Source organism: Tursiops truncatus, chromosome 2 (assembly GCF_011762595.2).
Source record: "Tursiops truncatus isolate mTurTru1 chromosome 2, mTurTru1.mat.Y, whole genome shotgun sequence".
NCBI lineage: Eukaryota > Metazoa > Chordata > Mammalia > Artiodactyla > Delphinidae > Tursiops > Tursiops truncatus.
In genome coordinates, this window is record NC_047035.1 from 59,895,337 (window position 1) to 59,922,744 (window position 27,408).

Genomic DNA, 27,408 nt, shown 5'->3' on the forward strand with positions numbered 1-27,408 from the left:
ATTTTACTTTTATCAAATTTTAACATTTAATGTAGTAACATGTAGCATACTTATATTCATAGTCAATGATTTTTTAATTCATAATAGTGATTTAAGAAAATGTGCTAAGGAAATCCAAATTTATAAGACAACTTAAGGAATGATTCTTAACTCTTAAAGGACAATTTTCTGCAGTATTCTTTTAAGATAGCAAATTTCCTTATAGTGTTGAAAATTTTTTTTAAACAGTTTTCTAGAAAATATCTATTATATAAAGCTAAATAAAGCCAACTAGTCTTTTATTGCTAAACTCCTTTCCAAAGATCTTTCCACCAGAGCTACCAACCAAGAATAAAATTGGCTTTGAGCATCACTGTATTTCCTTTCTATTCACAATAATTAGCAATGAAATACCTAAAATGTAGGAATCACAAAGAAACAAAAGTAGTCATTCACAAACCAGATAATCATCTGATTAAAAACGAAATTGACTTTATCAAATATTGTGAAGTGTGTGAAACGTTGTTTGATATAGCAAGTTTCTTGATTGAAACTACTTACTAAATGAAGCAGGAAACTGATGTTCAGGCCTGTTTTCCTTGTACCTAAAATCAAAGAATGATTTTTCATGTTTTTTTTAGGTAAATTTCAAGTGATGATACAGAAGCTATAGAAACTACTGAAATGCAAGGCTTCAATAGTGTAAAGAGATAAATTATTCCTGTATAAAGTATTTCAAGTAGCAATGATTTAATTACATTGTTGCACATTTGTATTGATATAAGCTATTTGCTAACTTATATAATGAAAGATGCACTCTTAAGCAGGAGTAAGGGTGTATTTTATCAATTTAATAGCACAGACCTTAAAACAGGTAAAGACACATTCTACTGTAACATACACTTTACTGAAACTATTCAGAATGAAAACCTAATTTCAAATAAGTAAACACCAATGCAGGACCCTTATTTAAACATTCTTATTTGCTTAGTGATATGTATTTAACCAGAGATGAAGAAACAAAACTCAGGGTTTGGTAAATTAGCATAAAAAAAGTATGTACCAATCAGAATCTTTTCGGTAAGAATGAACAAATTTTGGTTTTGTTTTATGAATTTGTTTTAGTTATTTAAAAAAAGCAAAGAGTACATTAAAATTTAAACTTAATTATTATTTTATTGCTTATAATTTATTTCTATTAAGAATCTTTATGCTTGTATAAGGATTTCATTATATACATTGTGTGTGTGTTGTGTATGATATATATATCATATTTAACTGCCTAAATTGCTTAAAAACTTTATTTCACTTTAATAGAATTCAGTTCTTGAGAGCTCCATTAATGTAATGAAGTGAAATATAGATCTAGATAAAGTGAGATATAGATGTGAATTCAGTGACTCCAGGGCCAAATATTAGGTATTTGAGGAAGGAATTTTTATACTTCCTGTTATCAGTCTTGACTTTCAGTTTCTCTCTCCATGTGTGGAAGTGCTGGTGAAGATTCTAACATCTTTAACTTTTTTCCCCCTTATTTAGTCTTCCCCAAGGGCATAGGGGTGGATGATTGGATTAGTCACACCAACATTCATGGGACCATATCTTCTCAGTGGGTTGGGGTCAGTGCTCATCTAGTGTATCTCTCACCTCCTCTCCCATCTGATGACCATGAAAGGGACAAGCATGGAGATGAAAGCTATCATACTGAGGATAGCAGGGTACACAGATAGAAAGTACCTGAATTGTGCTTCTGAATTAACCAATCCTGGAATTGCTTCACCTCTGGACTTTTTGTTATGTGAGATAATAAATTCCTTATATTGTTCAATCTACGTTTTGGTTGTGTATTTTGTTACTTGTAGCCAAAAAGAAGTCTCTCTTAGTAGAGACGAGGGGAAAGTTAGGTTATACAAAACACAATATGGGAATATTGAATTTCCTTTTTTTTTGTAGGGGGAGGGGAAGACATTTAAAGGTTTATATTTAAAACAGTAAAACCATAAAGTGCTAAAGAAAATATGAGGTTAGTTTTATGATCCTGTAGTAGAGAAAGCCTTTTCAAGACATGCAGAAAATCATAAAGGAAAATAGTAGAAAAAATAACATATCTTCAACAAATGGTACTGGGAAAACTGAATATCCACATGCAAAAGAATAGAACTGGACCCTTACACCATACACAAAAATCAACTAAAAGTGCGTTTAAGACTTAAGACCCGAAACTTTAAAACTCCAAGAAGAAAATAGGAGAAAAGCCTTTATAATATTGGTCTTAGCAATGATTTCTTGGATTTGACACCAAAAGAACAGGCAACAAAAGCAAAAATAGACAAGTAGGACTATGTCAAACTAAAAAGCTGCATAGCAAAGAAAACAATAGAGTGTAAAGGTAGCCTGTGGAATGGGGAAAATAGTTGCAAACCATGTATCTGGTAAGGGGTTAATACCTAAATTACACAAGGAACTAAAACTCTAGCAAAAACCCCAAATAACCCAATTAAAAAATGAACAAAGCACTGAAACAGACATTTCTCCAAAGAATACATACAGATGGCCAACAGGTATACGAAAAGATGCTCAGTATCATAACTAATGAGGGAAATGCAAATCAAAACCACCATTAGTTACCACACCACACCCACTAGGATAGCCATTAAAAAACAAACAAAAAAACCCCCCAAAACCCAGAAAATAAGTGTTGACAAGGATGTGAAGAAACTGGAACCCTTGTGCAGTCTCAGTGGGAATGTAAAATGATATAGCCACTAGGGAAAAGAGTATAAAGATTCCACAAAAAATTAAAACTAGAACTACCGTATGATCCAGCAATCCCACTTGAGAGTATACAAAAGAATTGAAATCAGGATCTTGAAGGGTTATTTGCACTCCGATGTCCACTGCAGCATTATTAACAATAGCCAAGAAGCGTAAACAACCTAAATGTCCGTTGTATAAGGATTTGCACTATTTGGTTGTGCTCACTGATGGCACTTGATTTGTACTGGCATGCAAGGAAATACTGTGCAGCCAGTAAAAAGGATGAAATAGATCTACATGTATTTGCTTACATGGAATGATGTTAATTGGTATTAAGAGAAAACAGTTTGTTACAGGACACTGCACATGCAATATATAAAATATACATTATGGGGACTTCCCTGGTGGTCCAGTGGTTAAGACTCCATGCTCCCAATGCAGGGGGCACGGGTTCGATCCCGGATCAGGGCACTAAGGTCCCACATGCTGCAGCGAGGCCAAAATATATATATAAATATATAAAATATATAATATTTATATACATTATGAATATAAATACGATTGTGAGCATATCAAAAAGACTTGAAAGTTACAAGTAAATTGTGCATTAGATTATTTTAAAGTAATCCCATAATAAAGATATTTTTATTTGGGTATCCTTTTGTACAACTTTATATCTTAATTATAGCCATTAACAGCCCTAAGTGAATAGTAAACTTGTGTTGAAGAGCAGATGTATGTTTCAAAAGTAAAAACTACACTGTACGAATGACAAACTATGAGGACAGCATTTATAAACTATTTAGTCAGTGGCCTATGCTAACCATAATGACATCGTTCAATCCCCTGTGTTTACCAGTCAAACCTCATTAAGGGAATTTAAGCCTCGAGATGTCATCAGAACCTGCCTTGGTCCATTTGGGCTGCTATAACAGAATACCACAGATTGGTCAGTTTATGAAACACAGAAATGTATTTCTCACAGTTCTGGAGGCTGGGAAGTCCAAGATCAAGGCGCCTGTAGATTTGTTGTCTGGTGAGGGCCTGCTTCTTGGTTCACAGCCAGATGTCTTTTGACTGTGTCCTCACTTCGCAGAACTGAACTAGCTAACTCTCTGAGGTCTCTTTACAAAGGCAGGAGGGCTCTGCCCTCATGACCGAATAATCACTTCCCAAAGGCTCTGCCTCCTAATACTATCACCTCGAGGGTTAGAATATGAACATATGCATTTTGGGGGGACACAAATATTTAGTCCACAGCAGAACCCAACATACAGTGACTAAAGGGAAACAAAATCCTAGAGCCAAGGTTACATGGTGAATTGTTTTCCGAGTCCTACTAGAATATAGCTGTAGGATGGGAGTTCAACTCAGGCCTGGGTAAGCACCAAACTGATTACAGAAACTGGGATTGGCACAGATTTTGGGGTCAGCAAAGTTAAGAAAGAAACTGGGGCTTCCCTGGTGGCGCAGTGGTTGAGAGTCCGCCTGCCGATGCAGGGGACATGGGTTCGTGCCCTGGTCCAGGAGGATCCCACATGCCGTGGAGCGGCTGGGCCCATGAGCCATGGCCGCTGAGCCTGCGCGTCCGGAGCCTGTGCTCCGCAATGGGACAGGCCACGGCAGTGAGAGGCCCGCGTACCGCCAAAAAAAAAAAAAAAAAAGAAACTGGATAGAACCTACTAAAGTTTTTCAAAGTGCTCTTTGAAAAATGAGTACTGTGATCAGATACATTTTATTCATCCTCTTTTGTCAACTTTATTTAATGCACATGAATGGCATGTTACAAGTTCTGAAAAATCAATCAGCTTAATTTTGTTTAGTATTTGATTAAAGCACCATTGGTTTCAAGAAACACTAAAGTTCACATAAATAAATATTCTAAGGCATATTATTTAGGAAACATTATTTTTAAAAATCTGGTGGGAATTTGGTAATATGTATAAGAAAATATCATCTTAAAATGGACACAGGTCAACTTGATCTTTCTCAATAATTTCTAACATGTTTTTATATCTTTGTCCCCAGGTGGCAAAACTGATAACCTGAACCACTTTTCATCTAATTTGGCCTCTAACTGGCTTATTCTGCTAAGAGACACAGATGAAATAATCTTATTTTAAAAAGGAGAAATGAATACAACTTTAATAAAAGTATTACTGCAAGTTAATAAATGCGTAATGTCCTCTTGCCAAAAAGGAGTAATGAATCTTTTACATGAAAACAAATACAGGTGCAATCTAATTTACTTGGTCCACGCTCGCACAGACCTGATTAAACTACCATTTGGTAGCTATTATTTTCAAAATAACTACCTCTAAATTCTGTATTTAAAATGTGTAATTTCTCAATGAACTTAAAGTTTTCTACCTGTGATAAGAGCTGGAAAGATTTTCCTCTTCAATTTCTCATTAAAATCAGAAGATACTTTTAATTGTGAAAGGCTCGATAAACCCTAAAGCTACAGATAGCTACTGATATATTGGTAGTCTGCATATTTACGATTACATTAGTGGTTTCTAATATCTTTTATTTGTTTCTACATTCCTGAAAAATATCCTTATGCCAAGTTGAGTTACTAGAAAAATAAGTTCTCAGTTAAATATTAGATTCTACAGCTTGCTGGAAAATAGAGATGTTTCTGCATTCAAATAATTTCTTATACCACTGGTCTTCTGTACATGCAAAATTGCCTTCTTTTTTATGTTTCTAGTCCTCAGGAATGTTAATTCTTCTGTGTGAGTAGTGAACATGCTCAGCCACTAGCTATGGAAGAGTTATACATAAGTTAAAAAAAATTGACACTTAACCTTTATTAAATCAGTCCCTAGCCCCACCCCCTAAAGATCAAATCAGCAAAGAATATGAGGCTATAACAAGGCTACTTGTGGTATTGGTTGGAGATCTAAACTCTTTATGGTAGACACTGCTGGCTGCCTACCCAATAGCCCCTCTCCCCTGTTTTCTAACAGAACCATCTTTGGTAGGAGTGCTCACATAAAAAATTACATTTTCCAGCTTTCTTTATAAGTAGAAAATGTCATAACTCTGGTAAATGAAATATAAGTTGAGGGTTTCTTGTAACACTTTTCTCCCCTGTTAGGACAACAAGAAGTGGTGGTACCTTTTTATCCTCCCTGGAACGTAGATTCGAAGTAAGAGATAAAGCAACCAGATCATGACTAAAAAGATGAAAGCTATACACTAACATTGATGAAGGAGAAATCTGGATGCAGCCTAGGATATTTAAGATATTGGACACCTGCTGCACGAGCCCTGAATTTCTCAAACCAGAATCAGTTTATGAGAAACAAAAATAAATCCCTAATTTTTAAAACCTCACTTCAGTCAAGTTTCAAATGCAATATTAACTGATAGACTCATGACTTGCAACCCAACTCCTGGGAACTTACGGTCAAAGTAAGGAAAGAGTTATGTACGTACAGGTATTCACGGTAGTGTTTTCTATATTGAATTAACACTGAAAACAGATTAGATATCCAACAATGAGAGAATGTTTAAATTATGGTAAAATACAGCTTAGACTACTAGGCTACCATTTAAAAATCAGCTTTTTGAAGACATAATAGTAGAAAAGATTCAAATATAAAATTACATCTGTTCCTTTCATAAATAGCAGAAAAACTATTGGTTGCCTGATCAAGTTATTCCCAACCCCCTTTTCCTTTTCCATCTCCCATTAGAAAGACTGGAAAAGCTTACAATTTCATTTCCCCACTTTTCTTGGGGCTAGAGGTAATAATTTTATACACTCATGGCCAACAGGTGAACACAGATCGACTGTGGATATCTGGAGAAGGTTTTGCTTTTATGAGAAAAGGAAAAGATGTGGAAGGCTCTGCCTCCTTCCCCCCTTTTCCTGTCTTGAATACAGACACATTGCTCTGCACTGCAGTGGCCATCTTACCATGAGGGAAAAGCTAAAAGACCTTCAGAGACCTTGGTATCGTGGAGTCACTGAACCAACGCCAGCTCCTCTAGACTTCTTGTTATGAGAGAAAAATAAATCCCTATTTGAAAAATCATTGCTACTTGGATCTTCTGTTGCTTAAAGTAGGAAACATTCCTACCTGATATAGAAATAGGTAAATTGGGACCTCCCTGGTGGCGCAGTGGTTAGGAATCCACTTGTCAATGTAGGAGACACGGGCTTGATCCCTGAACCGGAAAGATCCCACATGCCACGGAGCAACTAAGCCCATGTGCCACAACTACTAAGCCTGTGCTCTAGAGCCTGCGGTCCACAACTACTGAAGCACGCTCACCCACAGCCCGTGCGCTGCAACTACTGAGCCCACATGCCGCAACTACTAAAGCCTGCGCACTCTAGGGCCCACGTGCCTCAACTACTGAGCCTGTGTGCCGCAACTACTGAAGCCGTGCATCTAGAGCCCGTGCTCCGCAACAAGAGAAGCCATTGCAATGAGAAGCCTGGGCACCACAGCGAAGAGTAGCCCCTGCTCGCCGCAACTAGAGAAAGCCTGCACGCAACAATGAAAACCCAACGCAGCCAAAAAAAAAAAAAAGAAAGGAATAGATAAATTGTAAGTGATATGAATAAAAGATGTGACAGGAAAATTAAAACAGTCAACCTTTTAGGGTACTACTGAAAATTACTTGTAAAGAAAAAGTTTTGTTTATACAAGAAAACATTTAGGGGCTTCCCTGGTGGTGCAGTGGTTAAGAATCCGCCTGCCTATGCAGGGGACACGGGTTCAAGCCCTGGTCCGGGAAGATCCCACATACAGTGGAGCAACTAAGCCCATGCGCCACAACTACTTAGCCCACGCTCTAGAACCCGCGAGCCACAACTACTGAAGCCTGTGCGCCTAGAGCCTGTGCTCCACAACAGAAGAAGCCACTGCAATGAGAAGCCTGCGCACCACAATGAAGAGCAGCTCCCACTCGCCGCAACTAGAGAAAGCCCACGCGCAGCAATGAAGACCCAACGCAGCCAAAAATAAACAAAAAATTTATAAAAAAAAAAAGAAAGCATTTAAAAATAAAAGTATAGAGCTTAAAGGGAAAATGTTAGACTAATTTTGTTGCTGACTATGAATACACGTGCCATATAATCTAGATTATCTTAATTCTAATACTAAGGACATTTATCCATTGTCTTTTGTTTTATTAAATAGTCAAACAAAATTTAGTAACCAAAACACATTTTCAATAAAATTTTATATGTGTATATGTGAATAAACAATGAAACAGCACCAACGACCTCTGTACAATTTCGTCATACAGTTTCTGTGCAGGATGCTTCACCAATAAATCATTCGATTTGTTTTAAAAGCATGTGATTACAGAAAACTATTTAAACTGTTCAGCAAAAACTGGGTAACATCTTTCAAAGATACCTCAGATACTCATACCAACACAATCTATCTTCTGAATATCAACTTGAGTTGCACAGGTTAAGATGAAGACGCTTCACATAGTGCTGAAGATGTGATGCAATCTGTACTTGAACTGGCATTGCACTTCCTCAGACTTGGGCTGCCTTCATTACAAATATCTTCTATCCCTGAGAGATCAGCTATTATCAGGATGGCTCATCAGCTAAGTCACGTTGGTCAAAGTACCTGGTGAAAAAAAGAATTTACACAGCAAAGGAAACGATAAGCAAAACAAAAAACCTATGGACTGGGAGAAAATATTTGCAAATGATACGACCAACAAGGGTTTAATTTCCAAAACATATGAACAGCTCATACAAGTCAATAACAAAAAAACAAACAACCCAATCAAAAAATGAGCAGAAAACCTATATAGACATTTCTCCAAAGAATACATACTGATGGCCAAGACACATGAAGAGATGCTCAACATTGTTAATTATTAGAGAAATGCAAATCACAACTACAATGTGGTATCACCTCACACCGATCAGAATAACCATCATCAAAAAAGTCTACAAATAACAAATGCTGGAGAGGGTGTGGAGAAAAGGGAACCCTCCTTCAGTGTTGGTGGGAATGTAAATTGGAGCAGCCACTACGGAAAACAGTATGGAGGTTTCTTAAAAAACTAAAAATAGAATTACCATATGATCTAGCAATCCTGCTCCTGGGCACATATCCAGAGAAAACTCTAATTTGAAAAGATACACATACCCCAGTGTTCATAGCAGCACTATTTACAATAACCAACACATGGAAGCAAGCTAAATGTCCATCAACAGATGAATGGATAAAGAAGATGTCGTGTACACACACACACACACACACACACACACACACACACACACACACACACACACACACAAATGGAATATTAGCCATAAAAAAGAATGAAATATTGCCATTCGCAGCAACATGGATGTACCTAGAGATCATCATACTAGGTGAAGTCAGACAGAGAAAGACAAATACCATATTATATCACTTATATGTGGAATCTAAAAAATGATACAGGGCTTCCCTGGTGGCGCAGTGGTTAAGAATCCATCTGCCAATGCAGGGGACACGGGTTTGAGCCCTGGTCCGGGAAGATCCCACATGACGCAGAGCAACTAAGCCCATGCGCCACAGCTACTGAGCCTGTGCTCTAGAGCCCATGAGCCACAACTACTGAAGCCCATGCACCTACAGCCCGTGCTCTGCAACAAGAGAAGCCACTGCAATGAGAAGCCTGCGCACCGCAACGAAGAGTAGTCCCCGCTCGCCGCAACTAGAGAAAAGCCCGTGCACAGCAATGAAGACCCAACACAGCCAAAAATAATTAATTAATTAATTATAAAAATAAAAAAATGACACAAATGAACTTATTTACAAAACAGAAACAGACTCACAAATATAGAAAACAAACATAGCTACCAAAGAGGAAAGGCGGGGGAGAATAAACTAGGAGTTTGGGATTAGCAGATACCAACTACTATATACAAAATAGATAAACAAAGTCCTACTGTATAGCACTGTGAACTATATTCAATATCCTGTAATAAACTAGAGGGGAAAAAATCTGAAGAAGAATATATATATGGATAACTGAATCATGCTGTTGTACACCAGAAACTAACACAACATTGTAAATCAACTATACTCCAATTAAAAAAAATTTAATGTATACTTAAAAATATTAACTGCAGCACTACTTGTAATAGCAAAAGATCACAAACAACCCAAATATTCATCAATAAATGGACTGACTGAATGAACTACGATACATCTACACAGTGGAAGACTATGAGGCTTTCATAAAAAAAAAAAAAATGAGGGAAATATCTGCACTGCTACCATGTGATTTCCAGGATCTATTAAGTGAAGAAACAAGGTACAGAATGGAATGCTTAGTATGTTATGTTTTGTAAGCATGTGCAGAAATGCAGATATATTTATATATATTTGCTTATATTTTTTCAAAGAACAGTGAATGGAAGGATAAATCAAAAATTAACAATAAAATGGATAACTACAAAAGGGAGAAAAGACGCTACAGAGGATAAAGGTGGATTCTAAAATGCTCCAAAATGTACCTTGAATTATAATTTTAACTTTGGAACAATGTAAATATTTTATGAAATTATAAAAGATTAAATAAAAACAGAAAATGACCAAATGAACCTTCTCCTATACTAGGTTGGTGGCATAACCACACAGAGGAGAATAATTTCAAGTGATCTTAAACATGATGTTCTGATATCCCTAGTGAGACATACCAGTGACAAAGAGAACTGCAAAGAATTTTTTAAATGTACAGAGTGAAGTCAGAAAAACAAATATCATATATTGATGCATATATGTGGAATCTGAAAAAATTGGTATAGATGATCTTATTTACAAAGCAGAAATAGAGACACAGACGTAGAGAACAAACGTATGGATACCAAGGGGGAAAGTGGGGTGGGATGAACTGGGAGATTGGGATTCATATATATACACTATTGATACTATGTATAAAATAGATAACTAATGAGAACCTACTGTATAGCACAGGGGACTCTACTCAGTGCTCTGTGGTGACCTAAATGGAAAGGAAATCCAAAAAAAGAGGGGAGATATATATATATATATATATATATATATATTATATATATATATACATACATACATATAGCCGATTCACTTTGCTGTACAATAGAAACTAACACAACATTGTAAAGCAACCAAGAAAAAAAGAATTCTTAAACTGATTTCAATAGTTTTATTATCAGTAATATTGTTAGTATTATTCTGAAACTATTATGTGAATATTACAGGATAAAGCCAAAAATTATGTTAATATTATTAGAAACCAGAATTTTGAGCACAGAAGAACAGAAATAAAACATTAAATAAAAATCAAGTAGTCGGGCTTCCCTGGTGGTGCAGTGGTTCAGAGTCCGCCTGCCAACACTGAGAGGCCTGCGTACCGCAAAAAAAAAAAATCAAGTAGTCTTAACTTAGAACTGAAATATTAATTTGAACTCATGATTTTATTTTTCTCTTTCTAAAAACTACATAACTTCCTAGCTCTGTTCAGTGAAAAGGTCTAAATGCAATGACCAAACGAATAACAACTAGCTTCCCTAATGTCCAAATTGTGGACTCTAGACATCATTTTCTACTTTAAAACAGGAAACAGCACTCCCAGGAGAAAAGAAAAGACTGATTCCAGATCTGGAGCCAAGTGTCCAAGATACATCTGAGTCATTTTGGCATACTAGAAAGGAAGAAAGCCGTAAAATAAAAAAGACCACTAAGGTTATATAACAAAAAGCATAGGAATTGATCTGAGGGGCTCCCACTGTCCAAAGATGGAAAAATTTGAGCATCAAAAAGAATATTGACTGCAATATCCCTTTACCTGAATGCGATGGTCAACTTTATCACCACTAAAAGTGGGACAACTAGACATTATATGCTTCCTGATGTGACACGATAGCACACATACAGTCTTGTCGAACAAACAAACATACACATTACATATAATCAAGCCTCTAGACCTACCTACCAGTATGGAGGATAGATGAACCATTAAATACCATCATGAAGTTAGCTGTCAAAATGAAAATGTGGGAAATTTTACAAGTCAAAGGACCTGGTTTCTTCAACAAGAAAATGGCAAGAAAAACCCAAGAGGTTGATGGGGATACTTAAGAGACATATTAGACAAATGTAATGAGTGCATCGCACTTGGATCCTGATTTGAACAATTCGAATGTAAAAAGACATTCCTGGGACAATTAGGGAACATGAAACATGAACTGGACATCAGACGATACTATGGAGTTATTCTGAAATTTATTAGTTATTCAATAAATTTGTGATACAAATACTACAGTCATGTGTTTTAAAAGCCCTTATCAGTTAGATACACTAAAACAGGAGAAATGACATGTCCGAGATTTGTTTAAAATACAATCACAAAACAGTTGAAGCTGGGTTATGGATTTATCTTGGGGGTTTATTCTACAACATTTTTATGGTTTAAACAACTCCATAATAAGAAGCTTTAAAAAATAATTACCATTGGTAAAACAATTAAGGCAGCTAACAGTTACTGGATCCTTTTTGAATGGGATCCCACTCATGTAACGAGGTATTTCTATGAATTAGCAGTTCTTGCCTTAAAGATACCCAAACAAACAAAACCAACAATAAAAAACCCTCTTGGGTTTTCTGTCATAACAATGACAGATACTTACATTGAAGCTGTTACTGCAAAGAGTCGAGGCCTATGTTATCTTTTTTCCAAGCTTGCTATAACCTTCTATAAGTTTTCCTAAGTAAAGTCTATAGAACTGTCCTAGAACTTTGTCCTAGAACTTTCCTGTCCTAGAACTTTTTTCCATTTTTACCTAACTTTCTGAGGGAAAAAAAAAAAAAAATCATGACCCAATACACTTGGACATTTCTTCTCTCATAATTGCATATTATAAAATATCAGTCAGATGATATATTTAAGTTTCTGGTTCCATTAAGTACTAGCTTACTGAACCATCAATTATCAATACTTAATCTTTATGAACTGGTGTCCTCGTCTGTAAAGGAAAAAAAACCCTGAGTTGTTTTAAGACTTAGAGATACAGTATATTTGCGCCTAGGGCAACACTGTATCCTCTCATTTAATCCTTACTAAATGAGAGTAAGTATTTACTAAGTATAATAGTAAATTATACCTACCTCAGGTGAGGTAGGTATTAATTTTGTTTGTGATCAGCATAGTTAAGGGCTTAGTTCTGGAGTTTGGATCTTAGCTCTGCCATTTACTAGTTCTGTGATGGTAAGAAAGTAATTTAACCTCCCTCTGTCATGGTTTCCTCATCTGTAAACTGATAATAGTACCTACCTTCTAAAGATTAAATAAGTTCCTATTTTGAAGCACTAAGAAAAATGCCTGGCACAAATTGCCAAGTAAGTGTTATTTATCATCATTAGCATAATTACTGTAGATAAAGAAATTACATGCTGAATGTGTGTACACTCTAAAAAAAGTATCTTGTCTGGGGCAGGGAAAAATGAACACAGGATTACTTACCCTCCCAATATTAAAAATACTATAAAGCTTTGAAAAGTTATTGGCATTGGAATAAAAACACTGACCAATGAAGAAAAATATGAAGTCCAGAAAGAGACCTAAAATAAATATGTGTGTGTATATATACACACACACACACAAGAATTTAGAATATGAAGACATTTTCAAATAAATTCCAGGTGAAATTTTAATGTAAGCAATAAAATCAAATGTATACTAAATAAAAACATGCCCTGACTGAAAATGAACAAAGGACAGTAGCAATTAAAAAAAACTGCAATCAAACATATTCTACCCTTACTGATAATCATACAAAAGCAAATAAAAATAATTTGTATCTTTTTATTATCAGAATGGAAATATTTATATCAACTGAAAACGCCCAGTGCTGAATAGGAAACGGGCACTCTCATTGACACCTAGTGGGAACAGAGTGGTATGATCTTTCTGGAAGGCAAACTGGCAATAAATATATCAGTTTTAGAAGTACATGCAAGCCCTTGGGACTTCCCTGGTGGCACAGTGGTTAAAAATCTGCCTGCCAATGCAGGGCACACGGGTTCGAGCTCTGGTCTTGGAGGATCCCACATGCGGTGGAGCAACTAGGCCCATGTGCCACAACTACTGAGCCTGCGCTCTAGAGCCCGCAAGCGACAACAACTGAGCCCGTGTGCCACAACTACTGAAGCCCGTGCGCCTAGAGCCCACGCTCCACAACAAAGAGTAGCCCCCCCTTGCCGCAACTAGAGAAAGCCCTTGCGCAGCAATGACGACCCAACACAGCCAAAAATAAATAAATAAATAAAAATTAAAAAAAAAAAAAAAAGAAGTACATGCAAGCCCTTTAACTTATTTCTAGGAATTTATCCTTTGGAAAATATAGAGCTGTATGTACAAGGATCTTCAGCAGCATTATTTATAGAAAAAAACTAGAAATAAAGGGAATTGTGATAACACAATACTGTTTCCTTATACCTCAACTTCCTCATTGTAAAATGGAAACAATACTCTCTACCACCATTAATAATGCTATCATAAAGCAAGAAGCCAAGGATTACTTACCTGCTAACCAAGCAGATTAACAAATTCAAAGCAGGAACCCTCTCATCATCTTTGCTGTCCTAAAAAAAAGAAAGAGAAAAAGTTTAAAATGTAGTCTGTTATCCCTTAATATTTTTGAAACAAGTTTCAAGATGGAAAACATGAGCATTTTATTACAGGATAGAAATAATCACAGGGAAATAGAAAATGTCAAAGAAAAAGGAGAAACTATAGAGTTAATGATTCCTTGGGAAACATCTAAGATCATCCTTTAAAGAAAGGTCCTGAATAGGTCCCGAAAAGAAATAAGAGTTGAGGTCTCTAAGGAGGATAACTTGGGAGAGATCCTCTTCCTGGTTCCAAGTAAAGGAGCAAAAAAACCCTGTGTCCTAACTGGGCACGAAGGGAAAAAAATTATATAAAAATACTTCAAAGAAAATATTCCAGATCAGAGTTCTCAATTACGATGGAAGTAGTTCGTGAACTATACATTTTATAAAGTTCACTTTAAATATCTGTTAAAATGACAGACCTAAGACACATGGAAGGTAGTCTTACAGAGTATGAAATTTATTTTTATACATTTCAAGGAATAGTCACAATAACTCACTGAGTAATGTTATAACAGACATGTCATACATTATTCAAACTTGGGACACACTTCAATGATGTCAGCATATTCAATTCCTTTATGTGCCAAGAACTTAACAATATGAATAAGACATACTTCCTGCTGATAGCACAGAAGAGGAAATATCCATATCAGCTTTAATTAAAGGAAAAATGTGTTAAGTGTCATAAAAAAGATACAAAGCATACTGGAAAAACAGATCACTGAAGAGATTATTTTTAATTGTGAGGATTAGGGAAAGTATCACAGAAAGTGACAGGATATGAGCCAGACTGTGAAAAGTAAATGGTATATAGATGCAGATTAGAAGAGAGTGAAAAGGCATTTCTGGAGAGGGAATAAAGTCTAGGAACACAGCTTATGGAATATTTAATGAGTGACAAGTACATTTTGCTCAGAGTACAGGCTATATAAGTTAGTTTGTGCCATATCATGGATATTTAATGAAAATATTTTGGAGTAGTCAATGAAGAACAAGTATACATTTTGTGGAGGAGTAAAGAGGAATAAAAAAAATCAAAAGTGAACTTAGTCTGGCATCAAATTAGTTTATATTGTAATGCTGCAGGTATGAGTTAGAGGAAGGGTCTGATTGGAGAAATTCAAAACAATTATTATGCCAGACTGTTAGTTGACCACTCTGGCTTCTTGACTCCCCTTATTATTTAGCAAATGAATCTCATTTTTAGCTGGGCACACTGTCACCCAACTAAAGTAAACATTTCCCATAGTTCTTTATGGCCATGTGACTAAATTCTGGCCAATGAGCTATTTTGGCCAGATGTGTTTGTAGAACCTCTGGGAAGGCTCTTTGGAGGGGATGACCTTCTGCTCTTCTTTCCAGCTTCCTATAGTGAAATAAAATGGCTGAAGCTCCAGCAGCCATCCTGGATTATGAGGTGAGCTTGAGGATGGAAGCCACATGTGGCAGAACTCAAAGGCCTGGGTCGCTGCCACCTTAGATCTAACCTGCCTACCTTCAGACTCCCTTTGTCTGAGAAAAGCACTTACATTTTATTTAAGCTACTGTTATTTTGGACTCTTCTATTATGTAACTAAATCTAATCCTGACTAATCAAATATTCCATGTTTTCCTGTTTCATTGAAATCGTTCTTTACCACCACATAAATCGGTGAGTGCTTCTGATTTGAAATATTAAGTTTGAACTTACCACTAAAAGCCTCACTTCAGAGCACCTTCTTGCAAGCTGCCGAATCAGTGAATGAGCCTCCGGTAATAAAGGTTTTTCAAGACAAGCCAATAAAGCATAAAGCCATCTTCCCTATATAGAATTTTAAAAAGTAATAAGTAAGCAAACTGCACCATAAATTTAACTTATAATCACTGAATTGTACCTCAGAAAGGTCATATCAAATTATGTTTCCACCAGCAGTATATATGACTGAGTTTATTCTGAGCAACACATCACTTTAGGGGAAACCTGAAGAATATTAGAACAAAGTTTAAATAGCAATTTGTGTAACACACTAAGTTAGCTCCTCAAGCAACCCTAAATCAATAAGACTTTTTCTTAAACAAAAAGATTCACATCTGGGGGTGGGTGGGATAAATTGGAAGATTGGGATTGACATATATATATATATATATATATATATATATATATACTATTGATACTATGTATAAAACAGATAATGAGAACCTACTGTATAGCACAGGGAACTCTACTCAATGCTCTGTGGTGACGTAAATGGGAAGGAAATCCAAAAAACTAACACAATATTGTAAAGCAACGATACTCCAATAAAAATTAATAATAAAAAAAATAACATTAAAAAAAAAGATTCACATCCAGGTTTCTTTCATAAAGAGTGAGTGGGACTCTCTTCTACACGAAAAAAGCTGGTATACATTTAAACTTGACTTAAACTTTCTGGGATAAATTTACAATATAAAGCTGGCATTCAGGTATTCAAATGGCCTCTACACTTAGAAGGTGCTTAAATCTCTACTGATTGTCTAAGATGTATCTATACTGAAAGATTCCTTTTCTCAAAGTCAGTGAGCACACTGTGACAATACTAAAAAATAAAAGCAAAACTAAATAGCTGAAAACCTTCTTTAATAACATCACACTTAGTTGGCAAAATAAGGTGGTATTTCTCAAAAAATATTAGACAAGTAATCCCAAGAAATAATTAAAAGGTCCCTTTTTCTTTTTGCTAGTTTATGATAAGCAAACTTCCTGTGACACAAGGTTTTTTTTTAAACATTGGTATTCTCAGTACTAGAGTTCTAATGGTATGGTTACTTAAGAGGAATTGAACACTGTTGATTTAAAAGACAGGTTACTCAAAATAAAACTCAAAGGATTAATCAGGTTAAAATTTAGTATATCAGCTATCACTGGTTCAGAAACACTTTAATGGTTCCTTTGGCAAATATAGCCACACTGTTCGGTAATACATTTTCATTAAATCAACAGGAAAAGCCAAAATTATCACCTCTTGAGTGGGTAATCTTTAAAAGCTAAAAAAAAAAGTTCCAAAAATCTTACAATAGAGTTAAAAAAATAAAGACTAAAGGAAGAGAAGGAAAATACGTCAGATAAACAATACTGCTAAAAGGTTGCCGCTATCAGACAGGAAGAACTGATATAGAATTTAAAGCTCAATATCTAGATTCCAATGAAAAAGTAGCCTAAGAATATGAACCAAGTTATCTATTGAAGATGTAGCTAATATATAAACCCATGGAAAAAGTTTTCCGTCACTGATAACGAAAGAAACATAAATTATATTTACTTTGAAGTACTACTATATATTTACTAAATTTGAAAAACCAAAACAAATTATAAAGTGATAGCTTGAACCATATGGAATTGTTGAAAATCAAATGTTTTTAACCTACAAAAAGGGCAATATCATAAGGTTCAACTTAAAGTAGGGTTGTAGGGAAGAGAAATTTAAGAATCCATTGCTGATGTCATTATATACGGGTTCAATTCTTCTGTAAAGCAAGCAGGATGTAACAAAAGCTTACAAAACCTTGATCCAATAATTCTATTCTAGAAATATCCTGAGAAATAATAAAAAAGAAAATCAGTACAAATGTTTATAATTTAGTCATGATTGTAAAATATAAGGAAGAATCCAAATGGTCAATAATGAGAATCAAAGTAAACCACGGACATTTAGACAACGGCAATTATGTGAATTACATTATCATATAGAAATATATATGTGAAATGTGAGCTAAAAAACCAGAATATATACATTAGTAACAACTATGTAAAAGACATGTCTGACCACTCAATCGAAACAGTGATTTAAGCATGGATTTTTTTCCCCTTCAAAATTACATGTTATATGGTAGAGATTTAAAAGAATGAAAATATAAAAATAAAAAATGAAAATCCAGTGATAAAGAATATAATCATTACACTTATGGAAGAGACTTATCTAAGCCACCTGGCTGAATAGCAGCCTGGGAAACTTATACACTGTACTGTAATGTTGCTTTATCTGTCTCTCCCAGCAGACTATAAGCTTCTAGAGGGCAAAGATTATATCATCTATTTTGACAGGAAGTTTTGGAGCCTCAGATACACTCTTTTGCAAATATCCTCAATTGTGAAAAATATTTGTTTTTTAAATTATAACTCCAAAGGATAATAAAATTTCTTATTAGAGGATTAAGTGGGTAATTCATTTATATAATGTCTACCAAATTTACCCAATTTTGAAGGTGAAAAGTAAGCTGTGAGTGTAAAGCAATAAAATAGAGGGGTAATACAGCACAGTTGTTGAGAGTATAGCCTGACTGCCAGGGCATGAGTCTCAGTTCTGCCAGTTATAATCGGTGTGACCTCAAGCAAGTTACTGAATTCCCATGTGCTCCAGTTTCCTCATCTGTAAAATGGACATAACAGCTCATAGGTTATCAAAGGATTCAAGGAGTTATTATATATAAAATCCTTAGAACAATGCCTGGCACATATATTTGCCATTACTGGTATTTCTGATATGCTTTTGTGAACTGGATTTCAAAGCCATTTTAGAAAATGCATTTCAAAGTTCTTTAGGTCAGTGCTATTTGAAATGGGGTCTGCAGACTGGCCAGTCTGTTTGTTACTGATCTGTGACAAGATAAGCAGCTTCTCCCAGGATATAAATCAACTATTTAGTTGACTTTTTTTCCCCAATGCAAGACTATCTCAATGAATGAAGTAGTATGTTGATTTACATTCTAGTGTAATTTCCTTATTTTACTGCAAACAACCATTGCTTGCATTACACATATAGTTGTATATATATGACATATATATAAATAATGTAAAGCCATATCTTATATATAAGTATATAAATTTTGTCTGCATTATGAAAAGAAAAAGATGCAGTACTACCAATTCTGGAGTAAAGTCTCTTTCTCCAAACCAATTACTCAGATATTCCAAGACGCTAGTTACTGTTGCCTAAAAAGGAGGGCGGGGGGAAGAGATGAAAGAACAGCATTAGTAATACAACACTAACAAGTTCAACCTGAGTTTCATTAAGTTCAGTTAGAAAGCAACTCTTATGTTTAAAATGGCCTCATTCTTTAGGCTTCCAGAGAAACCTGTGACTCTATTTAGTAATTTGATTAGATGGCACACTCAGTGAGAAGAGGCTTTGTAGACAAATATTCTTATATACTTTCAATTATCAATACCTTGGTTTAAATCCTAGGATTTAGTTTGTAACTACTAATTTAGTTCGGAACTACTTAAAAAAAAATTCCACATACTCTTAAAAAAAAACCTTTGCATAAATACCTTCAGCTTATTTTCATTAAAGCAGAGTACAACTCTAAAGACAAAGTTAGCTAGAGAAAGATCAGTTTTAAGCTATATAGATAGAATTATCAAACTGTTGAAAATATTCATGGGCTTATGCAAATATAGATGGACACTTACAAAAATCACTCTCAACAAATTTAGTATAACTACTACAGTACCTTAGTGTAAATGATCAAGTAGGTAAAACTGTCAGCCAGTATGTGATTTACAACAGAGTATGACTTATCTTCCAAGGGTACCCAATGTTATGTGAATGCAAAACAATCAAAGTTTTTATTTGCTCTTTAAATGGATAACAGAGTTCCTAGTTCTGAAAGACTGAAGAACCAAAATCCATATTTCTCCCCTTTTGATCCAAGAAATTCAAATTTCATTCTTAATGAAGTGTGTAGGACATCTGCAACTAGAAATAGCAATCTAACCTTAGTATTTATTTCAAATCCCAGAATCTAAGACTTATAACTGAAATGTATACATGTGAATAGTTTAGCACCATGATCAAGAGCATGAGTTCTGAAATTAGATCAACCTGGGATTGAATTCTAGTGTTGCCATTAAAACTTGCTGAAAAACCAACTGCAAGTAACTTAATCTCCAATTTTGTTTCCTCCTCTATTTAAAAAAGGATATTAATAATAATTTCCCATATAGGGTTGTAGTGAGGATTAAATAAGAACTGTTAAAGAGTTTAGGACAGGGTCTTGCATACTGTATATATTCAGTAAATGTATTCAAATACCTTAACAAACATTGCAAACAAAAGAATGCATAAATTCTTATTAGATTTTACCTGATTCATTCTGCTAACAATACTAAGCAAGGGAGGAAAACCAATCTGAAAGAAAAATGAGACTGAAATTTACTAAATGGTATTATGGAGGCAGGGGGTACATTTTTTTCAAACTGGTGAATTTCTCAACACACTGTTTTTTAAAAACAAAAAATAGATAAAAGTAAATTCTTTCATTGTCCATTACAATAAAACATTCCATGAACTATTATGTTGGTAATGCCCAAGAAAATAATGTCTTGATATTTGAATATGTAAATTTTAAAATAATGATTTTAGTAATTAGGATGTTAAAGCATGAAATTGAAAAAATGATACTATGATATTAATATGTTGTACACACTTTTAAAATCTTTAGCTAAAGCTAACATTTTCAGGAATTAAGGGCACTTGAATGAGTTCTTTCAAACCTAATCTGCTTCAATTAAAAAGTACTTTGGAGTTTAATGTTGGGAGCCTTGATTATGAAAACAGTACTGACCTGTGAGAAACTTAAGAGGACATGCATTAAACTCTTGTGTCCTTAAATGGTTCTTTCATGTGGTATATATTTCACTTGTATGTATTTTGTAATAACAAACTAAATAAATATATATTAATTCTTTGTAAAATTGAAACATTTTGAAATGTAACATATGTTAAGGATATTATACAAAAGAACATATGTTGTATAAGAAATAGTGTTAAATTAGCTCCCTCAGAGATCTGAATCTGTTTACACTCCCACCACCATGTGTAAGAGGGCTCGTTTTCCCAGCCCTTATTAACACAGTGTGTCAAACTTTCTTTACCAGTATGTTATCTGAAAAATGCCAGCTCAGTGGAGTTACAAGCAATATTTTTATTATAAGTGAGTTTGGGAATCTTCTCATATAAGAACAATTTGTATTTCCTTCTTGTGAGATGTCTCTTTATATCCATTGCCTTTTTTTTTTTTAACTGGGGTCTTGGTCTTTTTTAGTGATTTTTGGAGGTTTTACATTTGCAGGATAAACTAATTTTAAATGGGAAAAACACAATGTAGCACCACATAGAAAACAATAAATACCTACTCAACAGAACAGAACAACATAGTATAGGGAGTTACCAGTAATGCAGATGTGTGCAGTGGGTTCCATAAGAACATCTGCAAACTTGAGGGCAGGTGAATCCTGAAGGACAAGAAGCAGCTGGCCACATAATTTATGATTAAAATAAAGCCATGTGAAATTTAAATATACCCTCAGCATTTTACCTCCAGAATATGCAATTTACTAAGCATTTTAAAATACCTAATTGTGTCATATGTTTTCCTTTGTTTCCCTGACTACTCATAACTCATTGTTTGACCCACGTTTAATCATTAAAAAAAAGAATCCTAACTCACAAAATTATTAAACAGCTAAAACATGCATTGTTTTAGAAACTAGGCTGCCAATTTTTAAGTCAAAAATACAATAAACTGAGAGAAAATACTGGCAAATATTTTCTGCAGAGAGCCAGAAAGTAAGTATTTTAGGCTTTGTAGGGTACACACTGTCTCAGTCACATATTATTTATTTATTTATTTTTAACAACCTTTTAAAAACATAAAAACCATTATGTTTTTATGTTTAGCTCATGACTATAGAAAAAAAATCTGCAGACTCGATTTGCCCCAGGTTGTAGTTTGCTGAGTCTTTATACTAAATCATGAACCAAAATTATGACCTTTTTCTGTTTGTTTAGCCACATTATCACCTACTTGTACATAATCGATTCCAGGACTTTCACTTGCAGCTGGTCCAACAGCCCCTTCAGCATATAACCTCTCACCCAGACAAAATTTTTTCCAGCCTTCTTCATCTTCAGATTTTGGCTAAAAGAAAAGAAAAAAGAACTTACTTACTCCTATGTATATATTTTTTATACTGAGTAGTGAAAAAAGAAGTGAGGATTCCTCCATATTCCCACCACCTCAACACAAAGATATAGTGCCTGTTATGGAGTGAACCGTGTGCCCCCAAAATCTGTATGTTGAAGCCCTAACCTCCAGAATGGGATTATTAGGAGACTGGGCCTTTATAGCAGAGATTAAGTTAAAATGAGGTGGTTAGGGTGGGTCCGAAGCCAATCTGGCCAGCATCCCTGTAAGAAGACGAAGTCTGGACACAGAGACATCAGGGATGGGCGTGCATACAGAAGACCACGTGAGGGCACAGCAAGGAGACGGCCACCTGCAAGCCAAAGAGAGAGGCCTTGAGAGAGACCCACTGACACCTTGATCTTAGACATCTAGCCCACAAAGCAGTGAGAAAATAAATTACTGTTTGTTAAGCCACCCAGTCTGTGGTGTTTTGTTATGGCAGCCCTAGCAAACCAATACAGCACCCAAGTGGTCACACCATAGATGGGACATGTTTAGTTTGGATCATACTTTAATGAACACTGACAAGCAAGAATGTGTTCAAAGGAGGGTGATAAAGATGGAAATTGGTATGGAAAAAAAATACACTAAGAATGCTTATAAGAATGAAGGATGTTCATCCCATGGAAGGAGACATGATTACATACCCCACATACTGAAAGGGCTGTCCAATTAAAGAAGGAGTAGATTTATTCTACATTGTCAGATGAAAAAAAGTAGGACCATTCAGTTCAATATGGCTATCTTAACAGAACAATTAAAAATTCTTTTTCCTAAAAAATTTATTTATTTATTTATTTAAGTATAGTTAATTTACAATATTGTGTTAGTGTCAGGTGTACAGCAAAGTGATTCAGTTAACAGAACAATAGGTTTATCTGGGCACATCACCTTGCAAATTATTTTACATATATGTGCAGTTTTTCCCCCACCCCGAGGATAAACCGCTTTCATTAGATTCTCAGAATGAATATGAGACCCCTAAAACATAAAAACCCATTGTCCTGGAACAATTCATCTTTTCCCATTACTCCACTGGTCAGAGACTGTTTCTGCTTCAGGTAGCATTGAAAATCCTAATTATTAAATGTTGTGGGTGCTTAATAAATGATTGGATCAATTGATCAATCAATGTTCATATTTACATAGTTGCTATCAGAGCATGCTTTAAAAATTCATTTTATTATTTACATAATGTTTACATCTGCCATGATGAATATATGTTATTGCTGTGTAATAGTCTACTGTTTTGATGGATGATCTTCATTTATTGAATCAATTATGTTCAGTCATTTCTTTCTTGACAAAATTATTTTGTCATAATGTTACTAATGAGCTTCTTTTTGCATTAGTAAGTATGTACCCAAAAGTCCTTAGACTGAGCAAGAAAAAATATTATCTACCTACCTACTGCCTTCTCTCTCTTCTTACTAGGAGGCCTCACAGCACAGTGAAAGGCTTTAGAGTCAGACAAAGTTCAGTCTGAATCTCAGTTATACCTTTATGAGTTAAATGATCTTGGGCAAGTGATGTTAGTGTCTACCACACTTTTCCTAGAGCAGAGCTTCCAACTGGTATACAGAAGCATATAGAGAGGTTACACTGAATCTCTTAGCTTTCAGCTGGTAGTTTAGGCTATGGGAGCAGCCTCCTCCATTTATCCCAATGTGTCATCGCGTAAAAGATGTCAGGAAGCACTGCCTAGAAGAAGCTTCTAAAATCTGAAATCTATGAACCACCTGAAACTGTGAGCAAAACTGTATGCATAGGTACATTTTTTCCCTCTGAAAATAAATACCTTTCATTTGATTCTCAGGAAAACTATAAGACTCCCTAAAAGGTTAAAAGGACTGTCCTGGGGCTTCCCTGGTGGTGCAGTGGTTCAGAGTCCACCTGCCGATGCAGGGGACACGGGTTCGTGCCCCGGTCCGGGAAGATCCCACATGCCGCAGAGTGGCTGGGCCCGTGAGCCATGGCCGCTGGGCCTGCGCGTCTGGAGCCTGTGCTCCGCAACGGGAGAGGCCACAACAATGAGAGGCCCGCGTAACACACACACACACACACAAAAAAGGATTGTCCTGGAACAATGTATCCACCTCTTCCCCAACACCCTTTTTTATCCAGTAGTCCACATATAGGATATTTACTAAAAAGCTTAAAATTATATCTAGGATGATAAAGTAAGAAATACTACTTTCCAGTAAGCATGACCAGCTTTACTAAAATGTCACTCACTGATACTGGCACCATTACCTCATGAGGAAAATCCAATAAGCCTTTATTCAATCTTTTTGTAAATACTGAAAATGCATTCAATTTCCTAAAAAGCAAATGTCTAGAAGAACCTTTAAAAACTTGTAAAGACCAATCCAAAGTCTCTCAAGATGCAGCTTAAAACTGTCATAAAAATAACTTGCATTACTGACTCTATCCTTTTCAGGCTATTAAGATAATGCAACTGTTAGTTACTATGATAGATGGGAGAGAATGAAAATAACATGGATTAAACAAGTGAATCTTTAAGAACTGGAAGTAAATATGGACTATATTAGTTATACACTGTACAATCTAAACAGAGAAACTTACATACCATGGTCACATTACTATCCAACTGCTGTGATTTCCAGTGACTTCTATGTCTGTTCACACTCTAAAGGAAGATAAGGTAGACAAATGATCTTCAAAGAATGGATAACTCAAAAGAAAGCAATTGCTGCACAACGTTCTAACAATTCTAAAACTTGGAAAATATGTTCAACTGTATTATGTCTAATGATTATAATAATTTGGTAATTCATTCATGAATATTCTTATCTTTATACACTAGAAACCCCAATTTTTCCAACTACAGTCTAAGAACAGAAGTAAGTCCGAGGGAGGGAGGGGTTTAATTTGATTAAAGGATTAAAGTACACCTACCTGCCGAACAGTTGAAAACTGTGCCACTTGCTGCTGTTGCCACTGAAGAGTGGGGGAATATCCTTCAGGAGCAGGTTGGCATCCTGAAAGCTAGAGATCAGTTCATAAATGTTAGAATCAATGTTAGTGTTATAACTAGAATCTCATACCTCTGCAAAGTAAAAGCAGAATCAAGATGAAAAGTGAATAATAAAGCAAATAAGACGATACAAGAAAGACAGTATTTTTTGCAGATGTAAAAAAGGAGGCAACTCACTTTACTATTTATGTCTGAGTTTAAAACATTAGGAAAAGACTCTTATATAGTCACTTTAGTAAAAGCAATCTGGAATGGTTTATAGTTGGAGTTTCTAAGAAATCCACATGACATGAGACTCGAAGATATAATCTAGTCCTACCTTTCTACTGAATATAATAGCAAAACAGTTTGAAACAAAGAGAGATATAAACCAAATAAAGAATTTTGGTATGAGCAGAAAGTACTCAAATAATTTCAGATGCTTGACTTTATAAGGGCTACTTCTACCTTCCAAAACAGCACAGAGGTCACAACTGATCACATACTGCCTTGAAATAAAACTTAATGTGGTCACTTTTTAAAAGCCAGGTATACAAGATATCATCTTCCATCAACTAAAAACTTCTGAAAAGGAATTATATGAAACGTTACAGTGCCTGAATTTAAATCTCCTGATCATAAACATCAGATAAAGGAATTACTTAGAACATAAAAGAAAAAGGAATTATCACAATTTAAAAACTGCTGCTCTCCTACCTTTGGTTAAATAGCACCTCCTAAAACAGACCTTCTGTGGCTACTCTATCTAAAGTAGTTCTCCTAGTTACTTATTGGTCATTATATGTTACTTTTTTTCACAACAATGGTCACAGTATGTAATTAATTTTTTTTTTTTTTTACTGTCTTCCTCAGGAGAATGTAAACTCTACAAGGGTAGGGACATTTTCTGTCTCATCCTCTGTTGTATTCCTAGTGCCTGGCACAATATTGTTGTTTAGTAAAATATGTGTTGGATAAATAAATGAATGAAAAGGTTCACAGTGGGCAAGTAGGTAGAAAAGTGTGATATTTGGGTTTCTGTTTTTAAAAAACAAAACCCAGTCCAATCCAAAACATGCAAACTACACTAAAGATCAGCCTGATAATAATTATGAACTGGAAAAAGGTACCTTAAAAATAAAGGATAGCATAAGTAACCTATTGAAAGACTCCTTTAGGATTGGATCATGTTCCTGAAGTATTATGAGCAAATCTCCACGAATGCCAGGGTTACTAAAAGCCTCTCTGGAGGCAGTAAATGCCAGCTGTCCATTTGGGGGGAAAAGTACAACTTAGTACGGAGTAGTCAAATCTTACCTACATCGTAACTGATACTGTCTGACACTGTAGGAGAGCCTTGGTCTTTTAATTTGTGGGAGGGAAAAAAAATCCTCTGACGGGTAATAAAACTCACAGAAACATTCACACTTTGCTTCCTTTTCAACTTCTTTGGGTCAATTTGAGCTACCACAACATCCGGACAGTGAGCTGCTTCGATCCTACAAATAAGAAATAAGTACAAAAACGTGATTACTATTGCTCATGTATAGTAAAGCAAGCGATCCACTTCTATGGTTCATTATAAAATCAGAAAAAAAGTTCAGAATTGCAATCGAGGTACTAAACAATGTATTTCTGAAATTATATTGACTGAAAGCAAAATTTCTTATGTGGAAGAAATCTAAGAGCACCTATATTGTCACAAGTAATCAGGTTTAACAAAATTAAGCTCATAGAAACTCGCTCACGCAAAGATGTAATCAAGGAATGTTGTTCCGACAGTGGATGGGGGACGGGAACAGAGGTGGGGCTTTATCACACTTAAGGGTCGAGCGGGGCACTGGGCGCTGTGCCCAAGGGCGGAAGGACAACCAGCCCACCCGCACAGGGTCAAATCACTCACTGGACCCGCCTTAGGTATTCTTGGGGAGTTCTCGGAGGTACGTTGGGATCAAAACTGTCTGTCAAGTCGCAGGGCTCCACTGGCAACAGCCGGGGCATCAACTCTTCCACTGCAGACTCCGCCGGTACCCACGCCATAGTTTTCAATGCGGTCTGTCCCACCCAGCG

The 27,408-nt window shown here is 35.5% G+C and overlaps 2 protein-coding genes across 10 annotated transcripts in view; one reads left to right on the plus strand and one right to left on the minus strand.

Annotated features, from left to right (window-relative positions):
- Window positions 1–1,807, plus strand: part of TRAPPC6B (trafficking protein particle complex subunit 6B) — a 14,409-nt gene extending 12,602 nt beyond the window's left edge. For all 5 annotated transcript variants that reach the window (XM_019923995.2, XM_019923997.2, XM_073800537.1 and 2 more), the window contains one exon: window positions 621–1,807. In XM_019923995.2, coding sequence (XP_019779554.1) covers window positions 621–652 — 32 coding nt within the window. In that variant the 3' untranslated portion in view covers window positions 653–1,807. The remainder of the gene's footprint in view (window positions 1–620) is intronic.
- On the minus strand, window positions 450–27,408 carry GEMIN2 (gem nuclear organelle associated protein 2). Of its 5 annotated transcripts, none has more exons than XM_073800534.1 (10): window positions 27,251–27,408; window positions 26,753–26,837; window positions 25,281–25,370; window positions 24,952–25,011; window positions 22,200–22,313; window positions 20,477–20,521; window positions 19,255–19,323; window positions 16,063–16,173; window positions 14,281–14,339; window positions 450–584 (listed from the first exon to the last, which is right to left on the minus strand). In XM_073800534.1, exons 1-10 carry the CDS (start codon window positions 27,376–27,378, stop codon window positions 533–535), a joined length of 813 nt encoding a protein of 270 aa, XP_073656635.1. In that variant the 5' UTR covers window positions 27,379–27,408; the 3' UTR covers window positions 450–532. The 5 variants fall into 5 exon arrangements, with proteins under 5 accessions (XP_073656635.1, XP_073656634.1, XP_073656637.1 ...); XM_073800533.1 differs by having other exon boundaries at window positions 27,242–27,405; XM_019923989.3 differs by lacking the exon at window positions 450–584 and adding an exon at window positions 7,922–8,342 and having other exon boundaries at window positions 27,242–27,403.

What these genes read in the sequence shown, in the direction of transcription:
- GEMIN2 (XM_073800533.1), bottom strand. Translation starts at nt 27,378, where the DNA reads ATGGCGTGGGTACCGGCGGAGTCTGCAGTGGAAGAGTTGATGCCCCGG. An exon ending in GAATACCTAAGGCGGGTCCA is followed by an intron (nt 26,838 to 27,241) that starts GTGAGTGATTTG and finishes TCTTATTTGTAG; the next exon opens with GATCGAAGCAGCTCACTGTC. An exon ending in TTGTTAGCAGAATGAATCAG is followed by an intron (nt 19,324 to 20,476) that starts GTAAAATCTAAT and finishes CCTCCTTTTTAG; the next exon opens with GCAACAGTAACTAGCGTCTT.